Below are 20,795 nucleotides of genomic sequence, written 5' to 3'. Positions count from 1 at the left end.
GGTGCTTATGTTGGACACCAGCCCTAGACTTACACGGCTGGGTGTGCTTCTGTTTGTTGGGTAACTGGGCTGCTAGGTGTAGAGGTTTAGGTGAACGGGGAGCTGGAGGGCCGAGAAGTAAAGGATTCTATTTCTCCAGAATCCTCTGTGGGATTGTCTCACCAGCAACAGGAAGCTTGAAATTCAAGGCTTTTGCTGTTGTTTGTTTTATCTGTAAAAGCATCAAAGGTCTTCAAATCCAGCCGGCGAGCATTTCCCAGGACAGCTTCTGGGTTGACCTGTTTACATGTCTGTCAATGTAGGTACTCAACCCAGCACAGGTTAAATTCACATTCATGTCTGTCCCTTCTGCCCTGTGGTCCTAGTTTTCAGTCTGAACAGAGAGATGGGGCATTTTTCCCAGTTATACCCTGACCTCCAGAGAATGTCCGAGTAGGAGTGCCCCTCCACTTAGGCTCCACAACCTTGGCTCAATGTCCATGCCTCAGGCCAGGTTCTTGTCGTCTTGACCTAAACTGGTCTCAACATTCAGGACTTGCTGGCGTGCTGGCCTCCTGGTGTTGTGGTCTGTGTGAAGAGAGCCCTTCTGTCTTCTCCTCCACTGTCTCTGTACCCACAGCTCAAGTTCCTCCAGTCTCACATTAGCCACAACCAACATGTTATGGCACTCAAGTCATGCCAACCTCGGCCCATCCTTGTCCTGGACTGTGGGCTCCAAGGGCAGGGCCTGCCTGTCTAGCTAAGTCCCCCAGCCTAAGCTGGTTCCCTTCAGGAGACACTCCCGCCAATCTCTAAGCACTGGTGTCCACAATGCATTTGAGGAACATTGTATCATCTTTTACGTAGGCGTGCTTGGGTGACTGCAGCTTGCTGAGGGGGAAGAAGAGCGGGCAGCCGCTGGCCACGTTGGTCTCACTCTGCGGCCGCTGGAAGGAGGCTGAGCTCAGGTCAGGCCGGAAGGCATCAATGGCGTGCTCACGGTTGTTCTGGTCAAGTAGCATAAAGGTGACCTGTAGGGTAGGGGCAGGTAGAGGGTCAGGCTCCGTAAGACAGAAGCCCAGTGTTTGGGGTCAGGGGGCTCTGCATGCTCACTGCTTGGGCTGTGCCTCTGACCCTTAGTTCACACAGAGTGGAGGCGTCAGTGTCAGGACTTCCCATCTGTGCTAGGGAGTTGAAAGAACATTGGATACTATAGCAGCTTCAAGCTTTGTCCTTCTCTGGTCCACACAGCAGGAAAGCAGTGGAAATCCTCTCTCTCTCTCTCTCTCTCTCTCTCTCTCTCTCTCTCTCTCTCTCTCTTTCTGTGTGTGTGTGTGTGTGTGCGCGCATGTGTAAATCAGAGGTCACCATCAGGTGTCTTCCTTAATTGCTTCCACCTTTATTCATTCATTCATTCATTCATTCATTCATTCATTCATTCATTCATTTCTTTTCAGACTTAGAGATAACCGGTTACTGTAGCTTGGCTGTCTAGAAAGTCCCAGGGGTCCTCATGTCCCCTCCTTCTCAGTTCTGGGATGGTGGGTGCCTGTTCCTGGCTTTCCATGTGAGTTCTGGGGAATTGGACTCATCTGAGCCTTCTCCCTAGGCCAACAGCAGTGGGGATTCTGATGTCATAGTTACACTGGCAGCCGGCACTAAGATGTACTGACAAGGAGGCGGCGGGACACACGTACCTAGCCTTGGATCCCAACTCAGAAACTCTAGCTGGGACCTCCCTTGACCAGGCAGAGGAGGAGACTTCCTCTGGGGATTAGGGCTTCTGTCAAGCCTGGGGACCGGTCGGAGCATCTGCTGTACCCAGAGCTTCCCTGAGAAGTGGCTCCCCTAAGCAGGATGCAAACTCCGCCCTGGCACAAGCCCTTGACTGTACTCTAGGAAACGCAGCTTCTCATCGCCTACTGAAGCTGTTCTTAAACTTGCTGGCACCAGACTCCCTGGGGAGGGCTTTAGACAGCCTAGCACTTGGGTCTTCACCCTCCTCTGGGTGTTCTGTCCCCAGACGCTGCAGCGCCTGCTCAGAGGGCCGGGGAGTCTTGGCTGTGGAATTTGCATTTGGTTTCACTTTATAAATGGAAATTGACTACAGTAACCACAGGAGACTTGCCTAGGCCTTTTAAGTCAATGGCTAAAGTCAACGGGACCCAGGTTACCATGCCCTCCCCCAAACCATCTTCTCTGACGGCCATACCTTGTTCCGGAAAGGCCAGGGCAGCAGAGCGTCATATTCTCCCCTCATGATGACAATGAACAGGGACAGGTGGGTCTTCTTGCCTGAGCCATCCCCATTCAGGTACAGGCGCAGGCACAACTTGTAACCGTACTTGGCAGTGTAGAAAGCTGCAAGGTGAAGCCAGTGTCAGTACAGGACAGCACCGGGCAGTGTGGATAAGGGGATGGGGTCCAGCTGGCATGGACCTGAGGATATCGGGGGATGGGGCCCAGCTCTCTCCTCTAGAAGAGTGTTGAGGAAGGCCATGCTCTTGTTGCCTAACCCTGGGGCTGGCACCCGGCCTTCTGGTCACAGGGAAGGCCCCATACTTGACAGTGCTGACTCAGCAGTGGGGTTGAGCTAGCATTTGTGGTTTTAATTACTTCCCTGGGGTCCCTTGCTGCTTGCCTCCCAGTTACACATGGGAGCTACCATTTTAACCAGCCACCAAATAACCAGAGACTGAGCTCAGGAAGGGGAAGTGGCTGCGTATTGTTTTATGTCCTGGGACAGAATTGGGGTTAAGGCCCAGGCCTCCCAAAACTTGTCGTTGAGTTTTCTCTGTTGGGCCCTCCCTGGAGGCTGGTGTGAAAAGGGCACTTCTTGCTTCTGCTAACCCTTGGGAATGGCCCTATGAGGTGAGGTCACCAGTGACCAAGCATGGGGGCCTAATGGGAGCTCTCTCCCTGGTGGCACAACCTTGGGCAGAGCTCTGCACAGCTCTAAGCCACCCCTGCTGGGGACCCCACCTCCTTGGCTTACGCTTATTTTTCTGTAAAATGAGGCTGTGAGGACAGGCACTTGGCAAGGCTCTCAAATGTCACATCCAGGAATGGCCTGGCCCTGGCAGATGGTATGGCTTCAATAGACCCAGAGCTGTGTGTAAATATTATATGTATGCCATTTATATATACACACACACACTCACACACACATATACACAGATATACACACACATACACACATGCACACACATACACACATGCACACACACATACACACACATACACACACATATACACACATACACACATACACACATACATACACATATACATACACACATGCACACACATAGACACACACACACACGCACACACACACGCACACACGTGCACGCACACACGCACAGATGCATGAACATTTTATTACCAGTGAACAACAGAATAACAACAGCTATCAAGTCACTACTCTGTTAAATCGTTGTTCTGAGCAAGGGACCCAGAAATAAAGAGCCACTCATTTACTAATGCCGTGGTCTTCCTGTCCTGCACACAGCTCCCCAGGGCTGCCTACTGCCTGGAGAGTCCCTCCATCTGCTCCACTCTCACCACTGACCTTAGGCTCCCAGGTCCCCTTCTCATCCCACTGCCTCAAGAAGAACCCTGACTTTACCGAGAGTGCAGGTGAGATTCAGGAGGAGAGAGGACTGCTGCTGTGCTCCTAAGAACCATGGGTCAGAGCACGGTCTCTGTCTCCCTCAAATCACTGGCCGGGACCCCAGCCTGATCCAGCATGGCTGTTCTCACTCCATGCCTCTCAGGCCCCTAGGGCCTGTCTCCCCTACCAGTCTCTGTGCCCATGAGGTGGAGTTACCTGGAGAGAAGAGGCTGACAGTCCTGCCACACACTGATTCGTGGCACCGCTTGGTGACATTGGTGATCTTCCACAGGAAAGTACCATCAAAGGACGCCTCCTCCATGAGTCGCAGACTGTGCTCAAGTTTGCCCAGGACCTGGTCTTTTTGAGCCAGGGTCTGCTGTAACTCCACCACCTGCAGGGAAGGCTGGTCAGCCACAGGTACCAGCACCCGGCTTGGGAGACTGTTTCGGATAGGGGAGCATGGGAATACATTCACCCCAGAGAGGTTTTCCTGACTAAGCATCATCCAGAGCCTGAGCCCGCATTTGTACTGTCCTGCTGCCCCATGCTTGGAGTCCCTTTCTCTTCTTGCTCCCCTGGCCACCAACTCCTAGTCATCCAGCAGGAGCCCAGCCCACGTATCCCTTCCTGTAAAGCCTCCAGCCATTGCCCTTAGCTGGCTGGTCTCCCTCACCATGTTTCACAGCTCTGACAATGATTTCCATCCTCCTGTCCAGGCTGTCCCCTCCCACCCCCATCCTGGGCCCTGGTGGGCTCCTTTCCTCTCTGTTCATATCTTGCATGGTACCCAGTAGTGAGAGTGGAGCCAGAAGTCTGGTGAGATGGAAACCCACCTTGGCCTCAGGGAATGTACTTTTCAACTGGGCTGAGGGTGTAAATGGTATAGATGGAGGCTTTGCCTGCCCATCTGGGCCCAGTGCCTGGACCCTGTAATAGGTTACCCAAAGAAATTTGAAAGAATAAACTTCAGTCATGAGAGAGAAGGTGAACGGCTCGCATCTTCTCAGCAGCTTAAGTGGGGGTGGAACTAAAGGCAGGAGTGGTTAAGTGGGAGACAATGACACAATGTTGCTTTTTATTTTAAACAAAGTAACAGGAGTCTGGCACTGGCTGGCTGAATTATGGAAAGTAATAGTCTTGAATACAGGAGGTGGGTTGAGAACTATGGACTCGAGTCAGTCTGAGGCTACAGTCTGCGTGTGGAGTATTATAGAGACAGAAGTGGAGAATAAGAGAACACCACCGCCTACCATGCTCTGAAGAGCAGGCGAAGGCGTGGAAGGAAACGGTCTGCTAGGATGTGAGCACTGACTATGGTTCCAGAGCAGCCGTGGGAGAGAGGATGCAGGTTGTTCCACAGGCCCTGAGGGGCACAGCCAAGAACAAGTACAGGGAAGACACGGCTTAGTGGAGAGAATTCTACAGCAATCACAACTGGTCAGCAATGGAGTGGCCAGGGAGGGGGCCGTGGAGGGAGGGTTCCCAGTGAATTCTAAGCAGAGGGCCTGCTTTGCATTGGATAGTGGGGCTCTGGTTTTTAACCCAAGCTTCCAATTCAGGGTCTTAATAGCAGGTCCTGGTACACAGGGGAGATGGTCTTGGATGGAGGCAACTGCTTTGAGAGGGATGACTGGTGAGGAGGCTGGATGGCAGAGGGGCTCTCTGAGCTGACACTGAAAACACAGCTATGTCACTTACCCTCTGCTCCAAGTTCAGGACGTGCTCTCGGTCCAACTGACTCTGGTGGATGGAGGCGGCCAGCGCCAGGTGGGAAGCCTCCACTTCCTTGTTGAGGACAGCAACGATGTTCGCGAACACACGCAGCTTCTCCTCCAGCTGAGCCAGCAGCTTCTCCTTCAGGAGGTGCTGCAAAGCCAGTTCTTCCTGGCTCTCACAGCAAGGTGCCCGGTAGCAGTCTACCTCCAGGTCCCCTGTCACTTCCACAGCTTCCTGAAGCTGCAGCTCTGACAGGTTCTGCTCCAGTGCCATGGGTGCAGAGCCCAGGTTGGGACCTGGTGAGGATTTCCACTCCTTTAGGACCCCCAGAAGCAGGTACAGGTGTGAGGACTGCGAGGTGGCCTCATGCTCCTGCACGGATTGTGGGCTCCCCTGGTGAGAGAGTGAGGGTCTTTATTAAACAGTGAAGTAGGAGACCCTGGGTACCAGCAAGGAGATGTGGCACCAAAAGCCACCAAGCAAAGCCAGATCCACTCTCTCAGCAAAGGGGAAGTAGCTGTCAGTATAGGGTAGAGGTGGAGTGGAGCCGTAAACAGTAATACAGTCCTTAGATAGGCCCACAGAGAGCATCATGCATCCCGGTCTCTAGTGTGACCCTTCTGCCCTGCCCATTAGCGTAATGACAATTCAGGACCATGGAGAGGGGTGTGAGTGGGAGACACTTGAGTGACACTTCAGCGAGAGCTCAGGTGAAGCCTTAAGAGCCACTTCCCATTGTGCAACAATGACATAACGGCGGGATTTGTTGCTTGGTAGCTTACTCGTGTAGGAGCCGCACGCACGGAGGAGTAGCTTGTGTTTTGGGAAACTTTGGTGAAGTGAGGGACACAGGGTCGGGGACCATGGACAGATTTGACACTGTCACTTACCTTGAAGGAACAGCCAACACCTGCAAAGGGACACACGATTCCAGCCTCAGCCACATCAGGGAGAACCTGGAAATGACACCTGTATCACTGGAGGCTGGGAGACATCCCCAGGATTCACTCAAAGCAAAAGGAACGGACGAGGCCAGAACTGGCCAGGCACACGACTTGGCCCACTCTATTCCTTCTGCCTGGCCTACCTTGTTCTACTATAGGAGTCTCAGTCCTGCTATAATTGTCCTACAGAAAGAGGACCAGAGCCCTACTGTACACAGACACACAGCAAAATGGAGCTAAGCCTCACTCTCTAGTTGCAGCATCATAAAAAGAAGTACGTAAAGGTAGAATGTGCTGAAGGTGGTCCTTTGGCATCTTTGTGGGTCCTTCTTTCTCCTACCCTTTCAGCCCCCTAACACTAGAAAGGAGAGAGAAAAAGAATAGAGAGAAAAGGAAAGAGATCCCCGGATAAAGTCAGGGGTCTGAGGGGGCGATGCTATCATTAGACTACTTCCTGCTGATTAGGGAGGGTTGAGTCCCTTGAGGCAAGTTTTATCTTTGCTGTCAGGATATCTAATTTCTTCTTTTAGTTTCTTCTTTACACACGAGTACTTAAATAAGTCATGACCAACGGCGACCACTAACCAACCAACCAACAAGTCACCATGTCTCTCAGGGCCCTAGCATTTATTTACTGTCTAAAAAGTCCCCAGAATTCCCAACGTCACACAGAAACCACCTGCAGCTGGCAAAAATCACACCCCTGTGAGAGAGCACGAGGCGAATCGCAGACAAGTTCTGGGAACGATCTAAAGCAGCCCCATATCTCACACCTGATTAAAATGAAAACGTGTTCTTATAATAGTTCTGTGTTCTTTTTTTTCCCCAAGAAACCAGAACTCGAAAATTGTCACTACAACGTGCTGTATGTAACCACAATGAGAACAGTCTACATTTGTCAGGGCGGCTGAGATAAAGGACAGCAAGGTTGGCCCAGCAAAGATGTGGGTAGGGTAATGAAACGGGATAGACACCTTGGAAAACTCGTGGAAGCAATTTATCATCAATCACTTAGCCCTGGCTGGTCTGGAACTCATATATAGAACGGGTTAGCCCCAAACTCACAGAAACCTCCTGCCTCTGTTATCAAATCCTCTCCCAAGTGCTGGGACTAAGCCCTGTGCCATCGTACTCAGCCAGCTTTGAACTTTCGATTCTCTGGCCTCCATTCCCTGCACACCGAGTGTAAGCATGTCCCACAGTCTCGGTGTATGAGATCGGGGGATTGAACCCAGGGCCTTGGGTGCCACATTAGCATTCTACTAACTGGGCTATGTTCCCAGCCCTATAGAAGTATTTTACAAAAAGCCAAGTCCTACTTAAATCACTTGCTGACAAGTCATAACTGACCCTACTCCACTCCTAGGAATTTATTCAAGAGAAACAGAAACTCACGTCTACACAGAGATGTGTGTGAACCCACATAGCGACTTAATTCACCACAATACCAATGTATTGGCAACTTTGGTATTTATTGATTTCTTAAAAAAAAACCCACTGGAATATTATAAAGAATATGTTTGCATTTTAACCTCAGGTGTGGGGGTACATCCACGCTGATTGTCAGATTGTCCGCCTGGCTGACTGTGATTTGCCTCATGCTCTAGCAGAGGTGTGATTTTGGCAGCCACAGATAGTTTCTGATACTGTGTGACATTTGGACTTCTGGGGACTTTTTAGAGGGTAGATAAATGCTAGGGCCCCGGGAGGGGAGGTGGGTTGTTGGTTGGTTGCTGTTGGTTTGTTAAGTAGTCATGCACAAAGAAGATAAAGGAAGAAAAACGAATTAGATATCCTGCTGGCAAGGTCAAACTTGCTCCAAAGAACTCAACACCCCTAACAAACAGGAAGTAGTCTAACAATAATGTCTCCTCCTTTCTGACCCCTGACCTTATTTAGGGACCTCTTTCCTTTTCTCTCTATGCTTTTTTCCCCTCTCTCCTATCTAGTGTTAGGGTGGAAGAAAGGGTGGAGAAGTGTGGGAGGAAGTAGTAAAAAACGGGTGTAGCCTAAACTGGAAACCATCTGGAAACAGACAGAGGGTCACAAAATGGATCACAAAAAGTATCTTCTCTAATCAAATGGGATTAATGCTAACACCGGGCATAACATGGGGGAACTTTGAAGCTATAGTGTTAAAGGAAGAAGTCAGATGTTAAAGACCTCCTACTCCAGGATATCCTTCTGAAGAAGCCTAGAAGGAGCAAGGTGGCCCTGACCGACAGCAGACATGCTGCCTGACACTAGGCCAGAGGGGCTGTGAGTGCTGGGAGTGACCAGCTCTTTGTAGGATGGAGGCGTTTGTCGCCTTAGCAGTGGGGACTCGCCTGATTTTATACATTAACCAGAACTTCATCAAAACGAGCACATTTTTTCTACATGTAAATAATGGCTTGATTCTACGAGAACTTGCTTTGACAGAATGATCAAAGGGGATTATGATGGAAGGAGGGAGCCAGAGGGCTTCAGGCTGAGCAGATGCAAACCCATGGGACTTGCTCTTCTCACAGCTGACTCACACAGTTGGTTTGGGATGCAGAGCCTGGCCTAGCAAAGCCCCACCAGCCTGCCCCACTGCCCCATTGCAGGGACAGGCTGTTCCCAATGAAGAATAGGAAACAGATGTCCAATGGGAGCAAGCAGAGGGTGGCCACATCAGGGAGACACACTGGCTCTGAGACTCCATCTCATTGAAGCCTCCCCCACAGGTCACTGCTGTTGACCTGTGGCTCAGGGACACTAGATGCAGGTATTTCTGACCCTGAGACTCTCTAGGTGAAGGTTCTGTGACTCCTTCAATCTACAGTTCCTACCCTTTGTGGCTGGAAGTTGACAGTCCTCAGACCGATAAGGAGAAGAAAGTGGTGCAACTAACACTGGGATTCAGACATTGCCTACACAGCGGGAGGTATCCACAGGTAAGCAGGGCTTATGGGTAGGACAGCCTGCTGTGGGCCTCGTGGGTGTCTCGCTCATCCTAATGATGAGGAGCACACAGGAGTTTACTGTGATCAGCCTTGAATCTGAAAGATGGGCAGGGGTGACTCAAGAGATCTTTCAAGACCCTAGGGTCAGCCAGGCTGCCAGCTTTGGCCTCACCCACTCCTTATGATGCACTTGGAGCATGAGCTCCAGAGGCAATGTGTGTGTGTGTGTGTGTGTGTGTGTGTGTATGCGTATATGTGTGTATGTATGTGTGTGTGCATATATGTGTGTGTATATATTATATGTGCATGTGTATGTGTGCGTGTATATATATGTGCATGTGTATATGTGTATGTGTGTGTATGTGTATGTGTGTGTATATATGTGCATGTGTGTATATGTATGTGTATGTATGTGTATGTGTGTGTATGTGTGTGTATGTGTGTGTATATTATATGTGCGTGTGTGTATGTGTGTATGTGTATATGCGTGTATGTGTATGTATATGTGTGTATACATGTGTGTATATATTATATGTGTGTATGTGTATATATGTGTATATTATATGTGTGTATATTATATGTGCATGTGTGTATGTGTATATGTGTATATTATATGTGTGTATACATTATATGTATGTGTGTATGTATATGTGTGTATGTGTATATGTGTGTGTATATATATATATATGTGTGTTTGTATGTGTGCACGTGTGTGTATTACTGCTGGTGTGTTGCTGTTATATTAATTCTTAGTGTCATGGCATTGGGAGAGTTACTAAGTGGTCGTGTCTTAGTTTCCCCATCTGCAAAATGAGATAACCCTAACCCATCTGTACTGGCTGGTTTTGTGTGTCAACTTGATACAAGCTGGAGTTGTCACAGGGAAAGGAACCTCCTTTGAGGAAATGCCTCCATGAGACCCAGCTGTAAGGCATTTTCTCAACTAGTGATCAAGGGGGGAGGACCCAGCCCACTGTGGGTGGTGCCGTCCCTGGGCTGGTGGTCCTGGGTTCTATAAGAGAGCAAGCTGAGCAAGCTAGGGAAGCAAACCAGTAAATAACATCCCTCCATGGCCTCTGCATCAGCTCCTGCTTCCTGACCTGCTTGAGTTCCAGTCCTGAATTCCTTTGGTGATGAACAGCAATGTGGAAGTGTAAGCTGAATAAACCTTTTCCTCCCCAGCTTGCTTCTTGGTCACGATGTTTGTGCAGGAATAGAAACCCTGACTTAGACAACATCTTACAGTTATCATTAAGACTATGAGGCAATATACGTAAGTGCTCATATGGTTGTCTCTTGGTGTGAAAACACACTCATGTGTAATGGCTTAACACAATGCACACTCATGATTGTGAGGGCTAGAAACCTACCAGGACACACTGGCAGTAGCATGTTCCTCTGGAGGCTGCCTGCAGCCTTGGCCTGTGGGCCCTCTCTCCATCTTTAAAGTCAGCATCCCCTTCCTAACTCCTGAGAATGCTTGTGTCCTTCTCACAAGGCCCCTAAGGTTATACTGGGTGTGCCCAGGTAGTCTAGGGCACTCTCCCCACCTCAGGAGCCTTGTATCTACAGAGTGTTTGTCTCTCATGACTGTTCTGCCAGGTTTGGGGCTGATTTTCTTTTTGAAGTTGAAATGAAGATAATGCCATCAGTCTATGAATCAGGGCATTGGAGAACAGCTTCACCATGGAATTTAGATTCACCTACCAGCGGCTTCTTTGCCTTGGGCCTTGATATTGCCTATCAAAAAAAAAAAATCAGGGGTTGGGGATTTAGCTCAGTGGTAGAGCACTTGCCTAGCAAGCGCAAGGCCCTGGGTTTGGTCCCCAGCTCTGGAAAAAAAAAAAAGAAAAAATGTGCAAAAAAAAAAAATCAATGGGATGCCACTGGATTGCCAAGATTATAGGTGCAAACTGTCCAGTTTAGGAGTGTAAGGATGGGGAGTTCACACTGGTTATCACACTTCAGAGAACACAGGTATCGAGACTGGGAGAGACACGGGAGAGTCTACCCACACACGGGGACCCTGAGAACAGACAGCTGACTGGCCTTCCTCAAAAGAAGCCTGCTTCAGCTCAGTACAAATAAAAAAGAAGTCGGTACTGTGGCCAGAACCCAATATATGAGTGGTGTGTGTGTGTGTGTGTGTGTGTGTGTGTGTGTGTGTGGTCACTTTATAACCCCACGTGGCAGGAGCCCACTATATATACACACTGGAAGTTAGACTCCACTGCTTAAACTCCTGTCATTTGGGGCTCGAGAAAAAGCCATGGCATTATTGTGAGCCACAAATCTATCTTCTTGACTGAGCCTCAGAGGGGAGAAAGTAAGAGAAAGAGTTTCCTTTGGGGGGGGGGAGGGGTGGAGGGTGGGGGGTCTCAGCAAACAGAATCAAATATTATTTTCTAGTTCCTGATTTGTGTGTGTATGTGCGTGAGTGTATGTGTGTGTGTGTGTGTGCATACATGTGTGCGTGTGTGCTGTATGTGTGCACCCAGGTGCACATGGGGAGCAGAGGACATCAGATACCCACACTATCCTTCTCCACCTTGAGACCCCGTCCCTTGAAACAGGGTTTCTTACTCAACCTAGAGCTAGGCTGGTAGACAAGTCCCAGTGAGCCTCCTGTCCCTACTCTTTACAGGGCTGGTGGGACAGGTATGCATGGTTAAGCCCAGCCTTTTTTTTTTTTTTTAAACACAGGTGCTGGAGATTTGAACATGGGTCCTCATACTCACATAGCAGGCACCCTTATCTGCCCTGCCCTGCCCCAGCCCCAAGACCCTGGTTTGTCTCCCACCCTACTCTCGATTGTTCAGGAAGGTCGTTCCAGGCAAGAATAGTCCCTCTTAACTAGGTTATCACTGCTTTTCTAATATTTGCTTGCTATGTTGGTAACTGGGCCCCTTAGTAAGGAGACATTGATCTATCATGGCCTCGGGATGAGGATGACAGGCTAATAAGCAGGTGGTTTGGGGAGGGTGTGAGAGATAGGCACCTGGCACTGAACTCATCTACTCTCCTGGCCTCTCTGCCTAGTTTTTTTTTTTTTTTTATCTCCTAAGTATCTGAGACACAGACAAACCTGGGAGTGACCACGTGCAAAGGACTGGCTTAGTATTAGTCCCTTTCCTTAGGCAAAAGTCCCCCAAAGTTCCCATCAGGGGCAGGAGCAGAGTCATCCTTGCTGTAACTACCCAGTGTTCCACGAAGCTTAACCACTGAGCCTTCAAGTAGCAAATTTCAACCTGTGCTCTTGCAGAGCCCTAGATGTCTCTCAAGTCTCTTAGAGGCTGGGGCAGGAGAAAACCATGGGTTAAGTCAGAGACCTAGCTCCAGGTGCTTCTTCCACCTAAACCTTCTGCTCCTATCGGGTTTTGTCAGGATAAAAGATGAAATAATTACAGATGCCAGATTAAGTGACGTTAAAGTCTATCTGGCCAGTGTTACCTAACACTTACATAAGTGGTGTGTTTTAATTTTCCTAAGAAGAATGGACAAAACAAGCCTTGGAAAGTATACAGCTCATTCCTCATGCTGTACACGTGGGGTGCAGAGGCCCATGGGAAGGCATCTGTGTCCATTCCCATGTGGTAGCTGGTTCAAAGACAGCCAAACAGGGAGGCTCAGAAATTCTTCTGTGGAAATGAACTTGATCCTTATTATTGTCTGAGAGTCCACTGGAGGTGTGTGTGTGGGGGGGAATGCCGAGAAATAGAAGGGAAAGCCCTTCAGTCAGCTCTGGGCAGGGCAGGAAGTCCCTGTAGTCTCTGAATGACATGAACTGGTGCAAAGGAGGGGATGAGTGAGAAGCCCCTACTACATCTGGATCAAAGGGTAGGAGGATGGGGAGCCCTGGCAGCTGTTGACTTATGACTCATATGTCACAGATCCTGGGAAGAACCTTCTAGAAACAACGTAGCATCTCCAAGCAGTTTACCAAGGGAGAAATAGTCTAGACTTTGTCTCTAGCCACACACTGAGGGACATAAACCCATCCTGCACACCAAGGCTCTATAAACCACTGTTAATGCTAGAGGGAGTTTCGGCTGAAGGCAGCCTGTATTGTCTCACTGTGGGGACAGAGAGGATGACCAAGGAGATTCTGGCCACTGAAGAGCTCTGGCATTGAAGGTCCCAGCGTGCCTTCCTCACATGTAAACCAAGAGGCCAGGTTTTACGCAGCGGCATCTCCGTGGCTGGACTTTCGGACTCACCCAAGTTTCGTTTGGGATTTGAACTGTGAACATAAAGATTTCCACCCTTTTTCTGTATCTAGTAAAAGATTCGCCGCAAACTCGCAGCTATCGTCATGTCATTTCCGCAAAGAAATATAAAGGAAGGCCACACTCAGAATAAAGGTTGACTCTCTAAATGGAGATGATTGAACTTATAAAACTGAATATTTTTCTATACTTTCGTCATTTGGTCATGAGCTGGTAGGATCTGAAAACCTCTGTGCTACACAGGCACCCCATCAAGGCCCTTTCAACTTGGAGGGGGCAGATTTCAAGGTTTTGTTGAATGTCTGTCTGGCCCCTTCCAAAGGTACTTTTACTCCTGGACTCACAGCTTGACTGATGCAAGAGACGATCTGAAAAATGGCTTCTCTCTGTATCAGGAACTGGCTGATTTTCTCAAGTCAAGGGCCAGAAATATTTTGGGGTTTTGAAGTTTCTATTATAAGTGCTACTGTAGGGAGAAAGAAGTCATAGATAACAGGTGAGAGTGAAGGTAGCTTTGTGGACCTAGACTTTGCATTGTACAGAGGCTTCATGAGTTCCTAAATATGGTTTCTTCCATCAATTAGAAGCATATAAACCTGGGGTTGGGGATTTAGCTCAGTGGTAGAGCGCTTGCCTAGCAAGCGCAAGGCCCTGGGTTCGGTCCCCAGCTCCGGAAAAAAAAAAAAAAGCAAAAAAAGCATATAAACCATTATCATCCCGTGGGCTGCATAGAAAACCAGGAGGTGGGCTGGATAGGCCCCTGCTCTAGTCTAGTATACAACTGGTGGTTCCAATTGTAAATGGATTAGAGCCTACCAGGTGGCTTAGGACGATGGGCTGTTGTCACTATGAATACCTTACCTTGCTCATAAAGAAGATTCATTGTAGGCTCAAGACAAAGGAGAGATGCACCTGTCAGGGGTTGCATGGGCAATGACCTGCTTTGCGTCTACCTGGTTGAGTGCTCCTCCCTGCTTTCTCAGGAGTTGTTCCTCAGGAGCCTGCCATCCCACTAATTTTTTTTTTTCATTTTCTTTTGAGACAAGGTTCTGATTAGCCTGGAAGTGACTACATAAGGTAGGCCAGCTGGCCAGTGAGCCTCAGAGATCCTCACACACACAGCTTTTATTACATGGATTCTAGGGAGCAAACTCAGGCCCGCACAGATGGAGACATCTCATCGGTCTCCAAAAGACGGACAGACCTTCTTCCTTGTGCTAACATACCTTCTCCTGAGTCAGAAGGTTTCCTGGGCTCACAGGTTGGAGGCCGTCTCCTCTGCATTTAGGACAGATCTGTTCCTCATCGTCTCTGGGAAAACATGAACAAGTCTCTCAAATAAGGCACATACCTTGCTGCCACCTGCCATTGGTCACTCCCACCTTCCTGACAGACTTCAAAGCCCAGACCTTGCCTCTTGCAGTAATTCCCTGATCCTAGAATCACATTGCCAAGGCCTATGAAACCCTGGGCTTCCACTGTTTCCTGAAGCATGCTGTGAGCTGCTTTCCTAGCTCTACGTGCCTTCCCTTCCTCATCCGTGTGGTTATGGTTGTCCCCCCGTAGAAATAATCCATGCAAGCACCTGGTTACAGTGTCTCTTCTGGAAGAATTGCCTCATGCACTGACTTGCTTTTTCCAAATTTGCAAAAATTTTGAATCCCCCCAATATGTCCAATCCCAAGGGATTAGTCAAGGGATTCTGGGCTTGGAACACCATGTTTTTCTTAGTACCCTGTATGTGGTTCTGGTCTCTCCTTTTTCTGGTCATGGCAGGGGATCTTGGCCTATTAGAACAAGGAAAGACCTCAGAGTCTGTCTAATGGAAATAGGCATCAGATTCGAACCACGATGCTCCATGGGACACCTGGTACCTAGTTCTGACTGAGAGCAAGTGCTCAAAATGCTCTGTAGGGGATAAAACCAAGGTCATAGGACAGTGAGGCAAATCCAGAGCAGGGCGCCTCAGGCTGGACCCCTGGCAGCACACTCCAGTCAGCTCCTGCTCTCTCTTCTGCCAGGTTTTCAGTGGGGGTGGGGCTTGGGGAGCCCGATATGAGCTCAGGGTATCAGTTGGCCAGGAAGCCCATCAGTCGTGGCTTCTACCCCTGCCCGGCCTTTCCACAGCCACAACCTCCGGCCCTGCTCCTGCAGCCTCCTCCCCTTAGTCACCGAATGTGAACTTCCCATTTGACTGATTCAGTTTCCCCACATTCTAACACCGCAAGGTCCCAAAGAAAAGATTTTGTTCGTGGCTCAAGGCCATTTAGGAGTATCTTCACCAGGGAACTCACACAGGCAAGGCGACTTGATCTCTCCGAGAGACTTTGCGGTTCTCATCTATGGGATTGTACTGACCTCTGCGAGCTGGTGTGAGGGCACAGGGGCAGGGGACTCAGCACACAGCATATGCATAGGGAGTGCTCAGGGCAGGGTGTCAATGCTGCTGTTAGTGCAATTACTTGGTCTTTAAGCACAGATGTATGCCCTGCTGTACCTCTGCCCCCTTTAGCTGGGTCTAATAAAACAAAATTGTGCTTTTTATCACAGTTTGATATTTGCTGGGGGGAGGGGGGCTCCATTATTGTAAGAAGTTCTGGGAATGTTACTGATGGATTCTTATAACAATTCTGCGTGGCAGAAGACAGCTCCACGGGCAGGACATTGGGGCTTGAAGATATCCAAGGTTCACACCTGGCCACGCAGGAAGAGATAGTTGAGCAATGCTTAAAAGTTCTACCTTAACAGTAGTTGGGCTGACTGACGGCTTTCTGTGGCTACTGATCCATCCACCCACAGCCGGGGAGGTGGAGAAAGGGACAATATTCAGAAGAAAAGTGTGTGGAAATTTAGGCCCAGAGTTGATGTTAACCTCCTCACAGTCACCTGTTTCCTTCAATCCCATATCCCATCTGGTTCCTCCCAAGCAGTCTCTCCCACAGGCCCTCGGCTCTTTGACCCCTCACCTCAGGTTCTCAGAGAGACAGGCTGTGCAGCAGAGAGCTCTGGGCTCCGATGGGTCCTGGCTGGGAGCAGGGGGGCAACCAAATTGAAACTCGTTTTCATCAGGGGCTGAGCTGGAGGCCATCTTGGGCTTTCAGGTGGCCAGGAGGTCTGTCAAGTAGAGTAGAGGACCAGCCCTGTGGAGTCTGTAGAGAGAGGTGGGTTCTGGTCCCGGGCCACCCCTTCTGGTGACTTTATCTTCTCTCTGACTTGTGTGGCACTACGTCATCGCTGAGTCACAGCAGGGGTGGAGTAGGAATTACCCTCTGTGGTTAAAAAAAATCCCCTGAACAGAGGCTGAAAACTTTAAGGAGGGTCCAGACATTTTTCAGAGCGAGAAAAAGCAAGAGAAAGAGTCAAAGGAAGAGAGCTTGGCTCTCCAGAGTCACGGTTCCTCTGCCTGAGAACCACAGGCTGCCACTGGCTTCCTCTGTCTCCTCCCAGGGCTCTCGGTGGAGAGGCCAAGTGGTTGGCCACTTGTCTTACCAGCCAGCCACCCCCCTCCCGCCAACCCCCCAGTTCCTCAGAGCCACATACCTCTGGGACAACGGGGCTCACCTCTCTGATGAGAAGCCCCAGGATCCAGCTCTGGGTCCTCCGGGTGACCTCAGGCAATATGTCACTTTCTTGTACTGTCACTTGCCTACCCTATGTCTGGAAAAAAAAAAAGGGTTGCCACTAGTGATCTCTAAGGTTTACAATTGAGGCAACCAGAGGCAGCAGAAAGGCCTCTGATGACCCCACCCTGCCTGTGGCATTGTGCTTGAGTCATGATGGTGACAAATGAACACAGCCCTCCCTTGCTTAAGACCAGGACCTTCACACCTCAGACTCAGCAGCACCTTCCTCCCAAGCCCCCACTCAGGAAGTCAAAGGCAGCTGTGTGTCTGGTCAGGAGCCACCACTTCCCTGTTGAGAACAAAGATCCAGAGGAGCCCAGGTGCATGGGGACCTGCTCTCCGCAGCCCACCAGACTGGAGATCCATGTGTGCATGAAACGAGAATGTGGGGAAAAAAAAAAAACGCAACTGACTGTGTGCTGGGCAGACTTTCTCCTGCGATCCTTACAGTTCTTAGCCACGTACAGCTCAGTGACGCAGGGTGTGAGGCCTGTGGTGGAGCAGTGGGAGCCCAACCAGGGCTGTGCTGTTCCAACATGGAAGAGGTAAGAAGGAGGCAGCCTGGCCAAGTTTCAGAGCCTGGGATGTGCGTTAGAGCACTGGGCTGTCTCAGGCTGTCAAATGACAAAATGATCCCTGTGTACCTTTCCGTCCACCCAAACTGCCATAGGGCTTGTAGATGTACACGCTGCTTCCAAACCATGGGCTCTGAGCCCAGACAGGTCTGGAATGGGATCACGGATTCATTACATGGTCTCTTAATATTTATTATTGATCGATCGATTGATTGATAGGGTCTCACTATGCAGCCCTGGCTGGCTTAGAACTTGTGTAGACAAGGTTGGCCTTGAACTCAGAGAGATCTGCTTGCCTCTGCTTCCAAGTGCTGGGAATAAAGTTGAGCACCACCATGGGCCACCACACCAGCCCCACCACACCCAACTTACCACACAATCTTCAATGTGTCTGAGCTTCACTTTCTGCATCTGTACAATGGGGGATAAAAATGTCAAATGAGATGCTGCTATAGTTTCATTTCTTTTGCCGTGATAGAGCACCCTGACAAAAAGCAGCACGAGAGGAAATGTATTTGGCTTACGATTCCATGTTAAAGCCCGTCACTGATGAGGTGGGTCGGGGAGTCAAGGTAAGACTGTAAACAGCTAGTCAATCACATCCACAGTCAGGGACAGAAGGACACAAATGCATGGATGCTTGCTCCTTTGCACTCAGCTCAGTTTCTCCACTCTTACACAGTTTTAAATGCTCTGCCTAGGGAGTGATGCCACCCACAGTGGGCTGGATGTTCCCACATCAGTTATGACGATCTCCCACTTTGTGCCCATAGGCCAACCCAATGTAGACAATCTCTCATTGAGACTCTCTTCCCAGGCCATGTCAAGCTGACAGTTATAGCTAACTGGCACAGTAGATGGAGGTATGGGAGGGGCCTTGGCCCAAGTGACATGCTCCAACAACTTTGATAATTTACTCAGGTGCTGGCCACAGCTTTCTTGTTCCTCACAGTGGGAGGTTTAAAATGGCAGATTACACTGTTTTTGCTTCCATCAGCTTCCTTGAGCCTCCCAGGTGGGTAGGTCAAGTTAGAACTCTGATATGACCCTAGATAAACCCAACGGTCTGTCTACCTTCCCTGGGATGATACCAGAACATCTAGTGGCTGTTGGCAAAGAGGTTACTCCATCTGATGGACGTCCATTCTCAAATGAACCCTGCCCAGCCTGCTCAACTAATGGCCTCCCATCTCCATCCCTACTCTCAGAAAGGCATTCCCTTACCTCCATCCTCAGTCTGAGCAACAACCCCCTGCACCCCCACATGTCCTTTCCTTCTCCAGTTGGGACACACGGGGAGGCCCCCAGCATCCTGCTCCATCTAGCTTCTGGGTCTTTTCCTCCCATCCTATTCCCCTCCCCCTCATTGACTCCGCCTCTCCCAGCTCCGAGAGATCAACATTAGAATACTCCCACGAGGCTGTGTGGAGTAAGGCAACAGGCGCTGCTGTTCAGTGCAGCCAATTAAGTAGTTTGTTTTTCCGATCCAAACCCAAGGCTGCACGCAAGTGCTTGCTTACTGAGCAACATTTTCAAGCCTCGTTTTAAGTACTTTTTACAAACATTTCATGAATATTTCCCTCCTATCTTTGGAGACCCTCTTACTCTAAAGCCGAGGTGCAGATAAATTGAGTGCCTTGCTCAAGACCTTACAGCTAGCGAGGCAGGAAGGACTGAGCCCAGACCTGCGCTTTTCAATGAGCTTGGCCCTTATCCCAAATTCCTCTTCCATATCTAACTCTTACGCTGCAATAAAACGTTTAAAGAAGATTGTTCACACAGCTGCTGAAACTCCAGGGAATCTACTCGACCCTGTTAGGCGCCCACACACTGTCAAATGCTCTGGGTCTGCCCTAGTTCCTGTCCTATTAGAAGCGGGCCAGTGGGCTTCGAGCCTTTCTTTTTATGACAGCCCCTTCCTTTGCACCCCTCAGAGCTAATTTTTTACACCACTGTGTAAAAATTTCTTTCACTGCCACCCTACCTCCATCTCCCTTGATTCCATCTCAGTGGCTCCCAGAATGGGGAATTGATCTGCTCAGCAGAGGTGTCCCAGTCTCCTTCCAGTCTTTGGGGGCGCACCTGGGTCACATTCCACACTTTGGTGACAGTGCCTGCATTGGTATCCCACGACGCACATGCTGCCCATAGCCTGGACATGCTGTCCAGTCGCCTGCGTATGACCCCCTGCCTGTCCGCCCCCTTTCCTTCAGCAACGATGTCCCCCTGACACATCAGGACGAGCTCAGAGTTGAGGGTAGAACTGAGGTGACAGCTTCGGGACCAGGGCACCGCTCCGGAAGGGCGAGGGACTAAGTACCCTGGCGGGTTCCACAGCGCGAACTCCCATCCAGACCCACGTGGGGACCTGAGGGTGTCGGGCAACCAACCTGAGCGCTGCCTCCTGCTCGTACGGGGCAGGAGCGTCCTTGCTTGGGGCAGAGAACCCGGCTGGCGGAAGCCAAGGGAAGTAGGGCCTGGGCAGGCGGGTGGGACTGGGCTGGGCTGGCTTCGGAGGCCGTCCGGGGGGCGGGCCTAGCGCTCCTCCCTCAAAGAAACCTAGAGCTGGATTGCAGCTGCTGGGGTCCTGGCGCTAGCTGACTCCTAGCACTCCTTCAGTGACTGCACACGCGAGAAACTCAGCACACACACGAACTACATTCAGCTCCAGCCTGAAATCCCGCAGCAGAAAAGCAGCAAGCCTTACCACAGTGGATTCTTGTAATGAGCCCAGCACCCTGCAAGCTGTGCCAATCTCTGTGAACAGTGCAGATGGCAGTGAGATAGTGCCGTACTCTTGGCATTGGGTGCTAAAAAAACTGGGTGAAGCAGGGAAGTGGTTGTATTTCTTAAGCTAAACATACACAGCATTTCATAAACACACACACACACACACACACACACACACACACACACACACTTAATCCAAAGAGTTAGGGAATTTTGTGTCAGGATACAAGACAAAAGCAAAAAAACAAAACTGTAGATTTTGCAAACCAGCAATCTCACAAGGCACTGTCTGTACTTAGATGTCCACTGCCTCCTGGTCTGACAGTCAGTGGTTCTTTATCTGGTTAATTTGGTTTGGGCGCCTCACTTGATTTCTAACTGGATTTGTTCGTTCGTTTGTTTGTTTTGAGACAAGGTCTCCCCGTGTAGCCCTGCAGACTCTAAACTTTACGTAGTGCT

At 49.8% G+C, this 20,795-nt stretch overlaps 1 protein-coding gene across 2 annotated transcripts; it reads right to left on the bottom strand.

Moving 5' to 3' along the window:
• Positions 1 to 190: 190 nt before the first annotated feature.
• Traf1 (TNF receptor associated factor 1) lies at positions 191 to 20,069 on the bottom strand. Of its 2 annotated transcripts, none has more exons than XM_032902668.1 (10): positions 19,997 to 20,069; positions 17,979 to 18,017; positions 16,949 to 17,065; positions 16,375 to 16,522; positions 14,635 to 14,719; positions 6,202 to 6,267; positions 5,294 to 5,704; positions 3,809 to 3,986; positions 2,192 to 2,340; positions 191 to 1,010 (listed from the first exon to the last, which is right to left on the bottom strand). In XM_032902668.1, exons 4-10 carry the CDS (start codon positions 16,494 to 16,496, stop codon positions 792 to 794), a joined length of 1,230 nt encoding a protein of 409 aa, XP_032758559.1. In that variant the 5' UTR covers positions 16,497 to 16,522; positions 16,949 to 17,065; positions 17,979 to 18,017; positions 19,997 to 20,069; the 3' UTR covers positions 191 to 791. The 2 variants fall into 2 exon arrangements, with proteins under 2 accessions (XP_032758559.1, XP_032758560.1); XM_032902669.1 differs by having other exon boundaries at positions 16,970 to 17,065.
• Between the last annotated feature and the right edge of the window lie 726 nt (positions 20,070 to 20,795).

This window comes from Rattus rattus, chromosome 5, assembly GCF_011064425.1.
Source record: "Rattus rattus isolate New Zealand chromosome 5, Rrattus_CSIRO_v1, whole genome shotgun sequence".
Taxonomy (NCBI): Eukaryota; Metazoa; Chordata; class Mammalia; order Rodentia; family Muridae; genus Rattus; species Rattus rattus.
The sequence above is the reverse complement of the archived record's forward strand: the minus strand, read 5'-3'. Positions and strand labels throughout refer to the sequence as shown.

Excerpts from the sequence above, each read along its gene's own strand:
- Traf1 (XM_032902668.1), bottom strand. The coding sequence starts at position 16,496 with ATGGCCTCCAGCTCAGCCCCTGATGAAAACGAGTTTCAATTTGGTTGC. Across the intron at positions 5,705-6,201 it reads GTGTTGGCTGTTCCTTCAAG|GGGAGCCCACAATCCGTGCA; the intron begins GTAAGTGACAGT and ends CTCTCTCACCAG. Across the intron at positions 1,011-2,191 it reads CCTGGCCTTTCCGGAACAAG|GTCACCTTTATGCTACTTGA; the intron begins GTATGGCCGTCA and ends CCTACCCTACAG.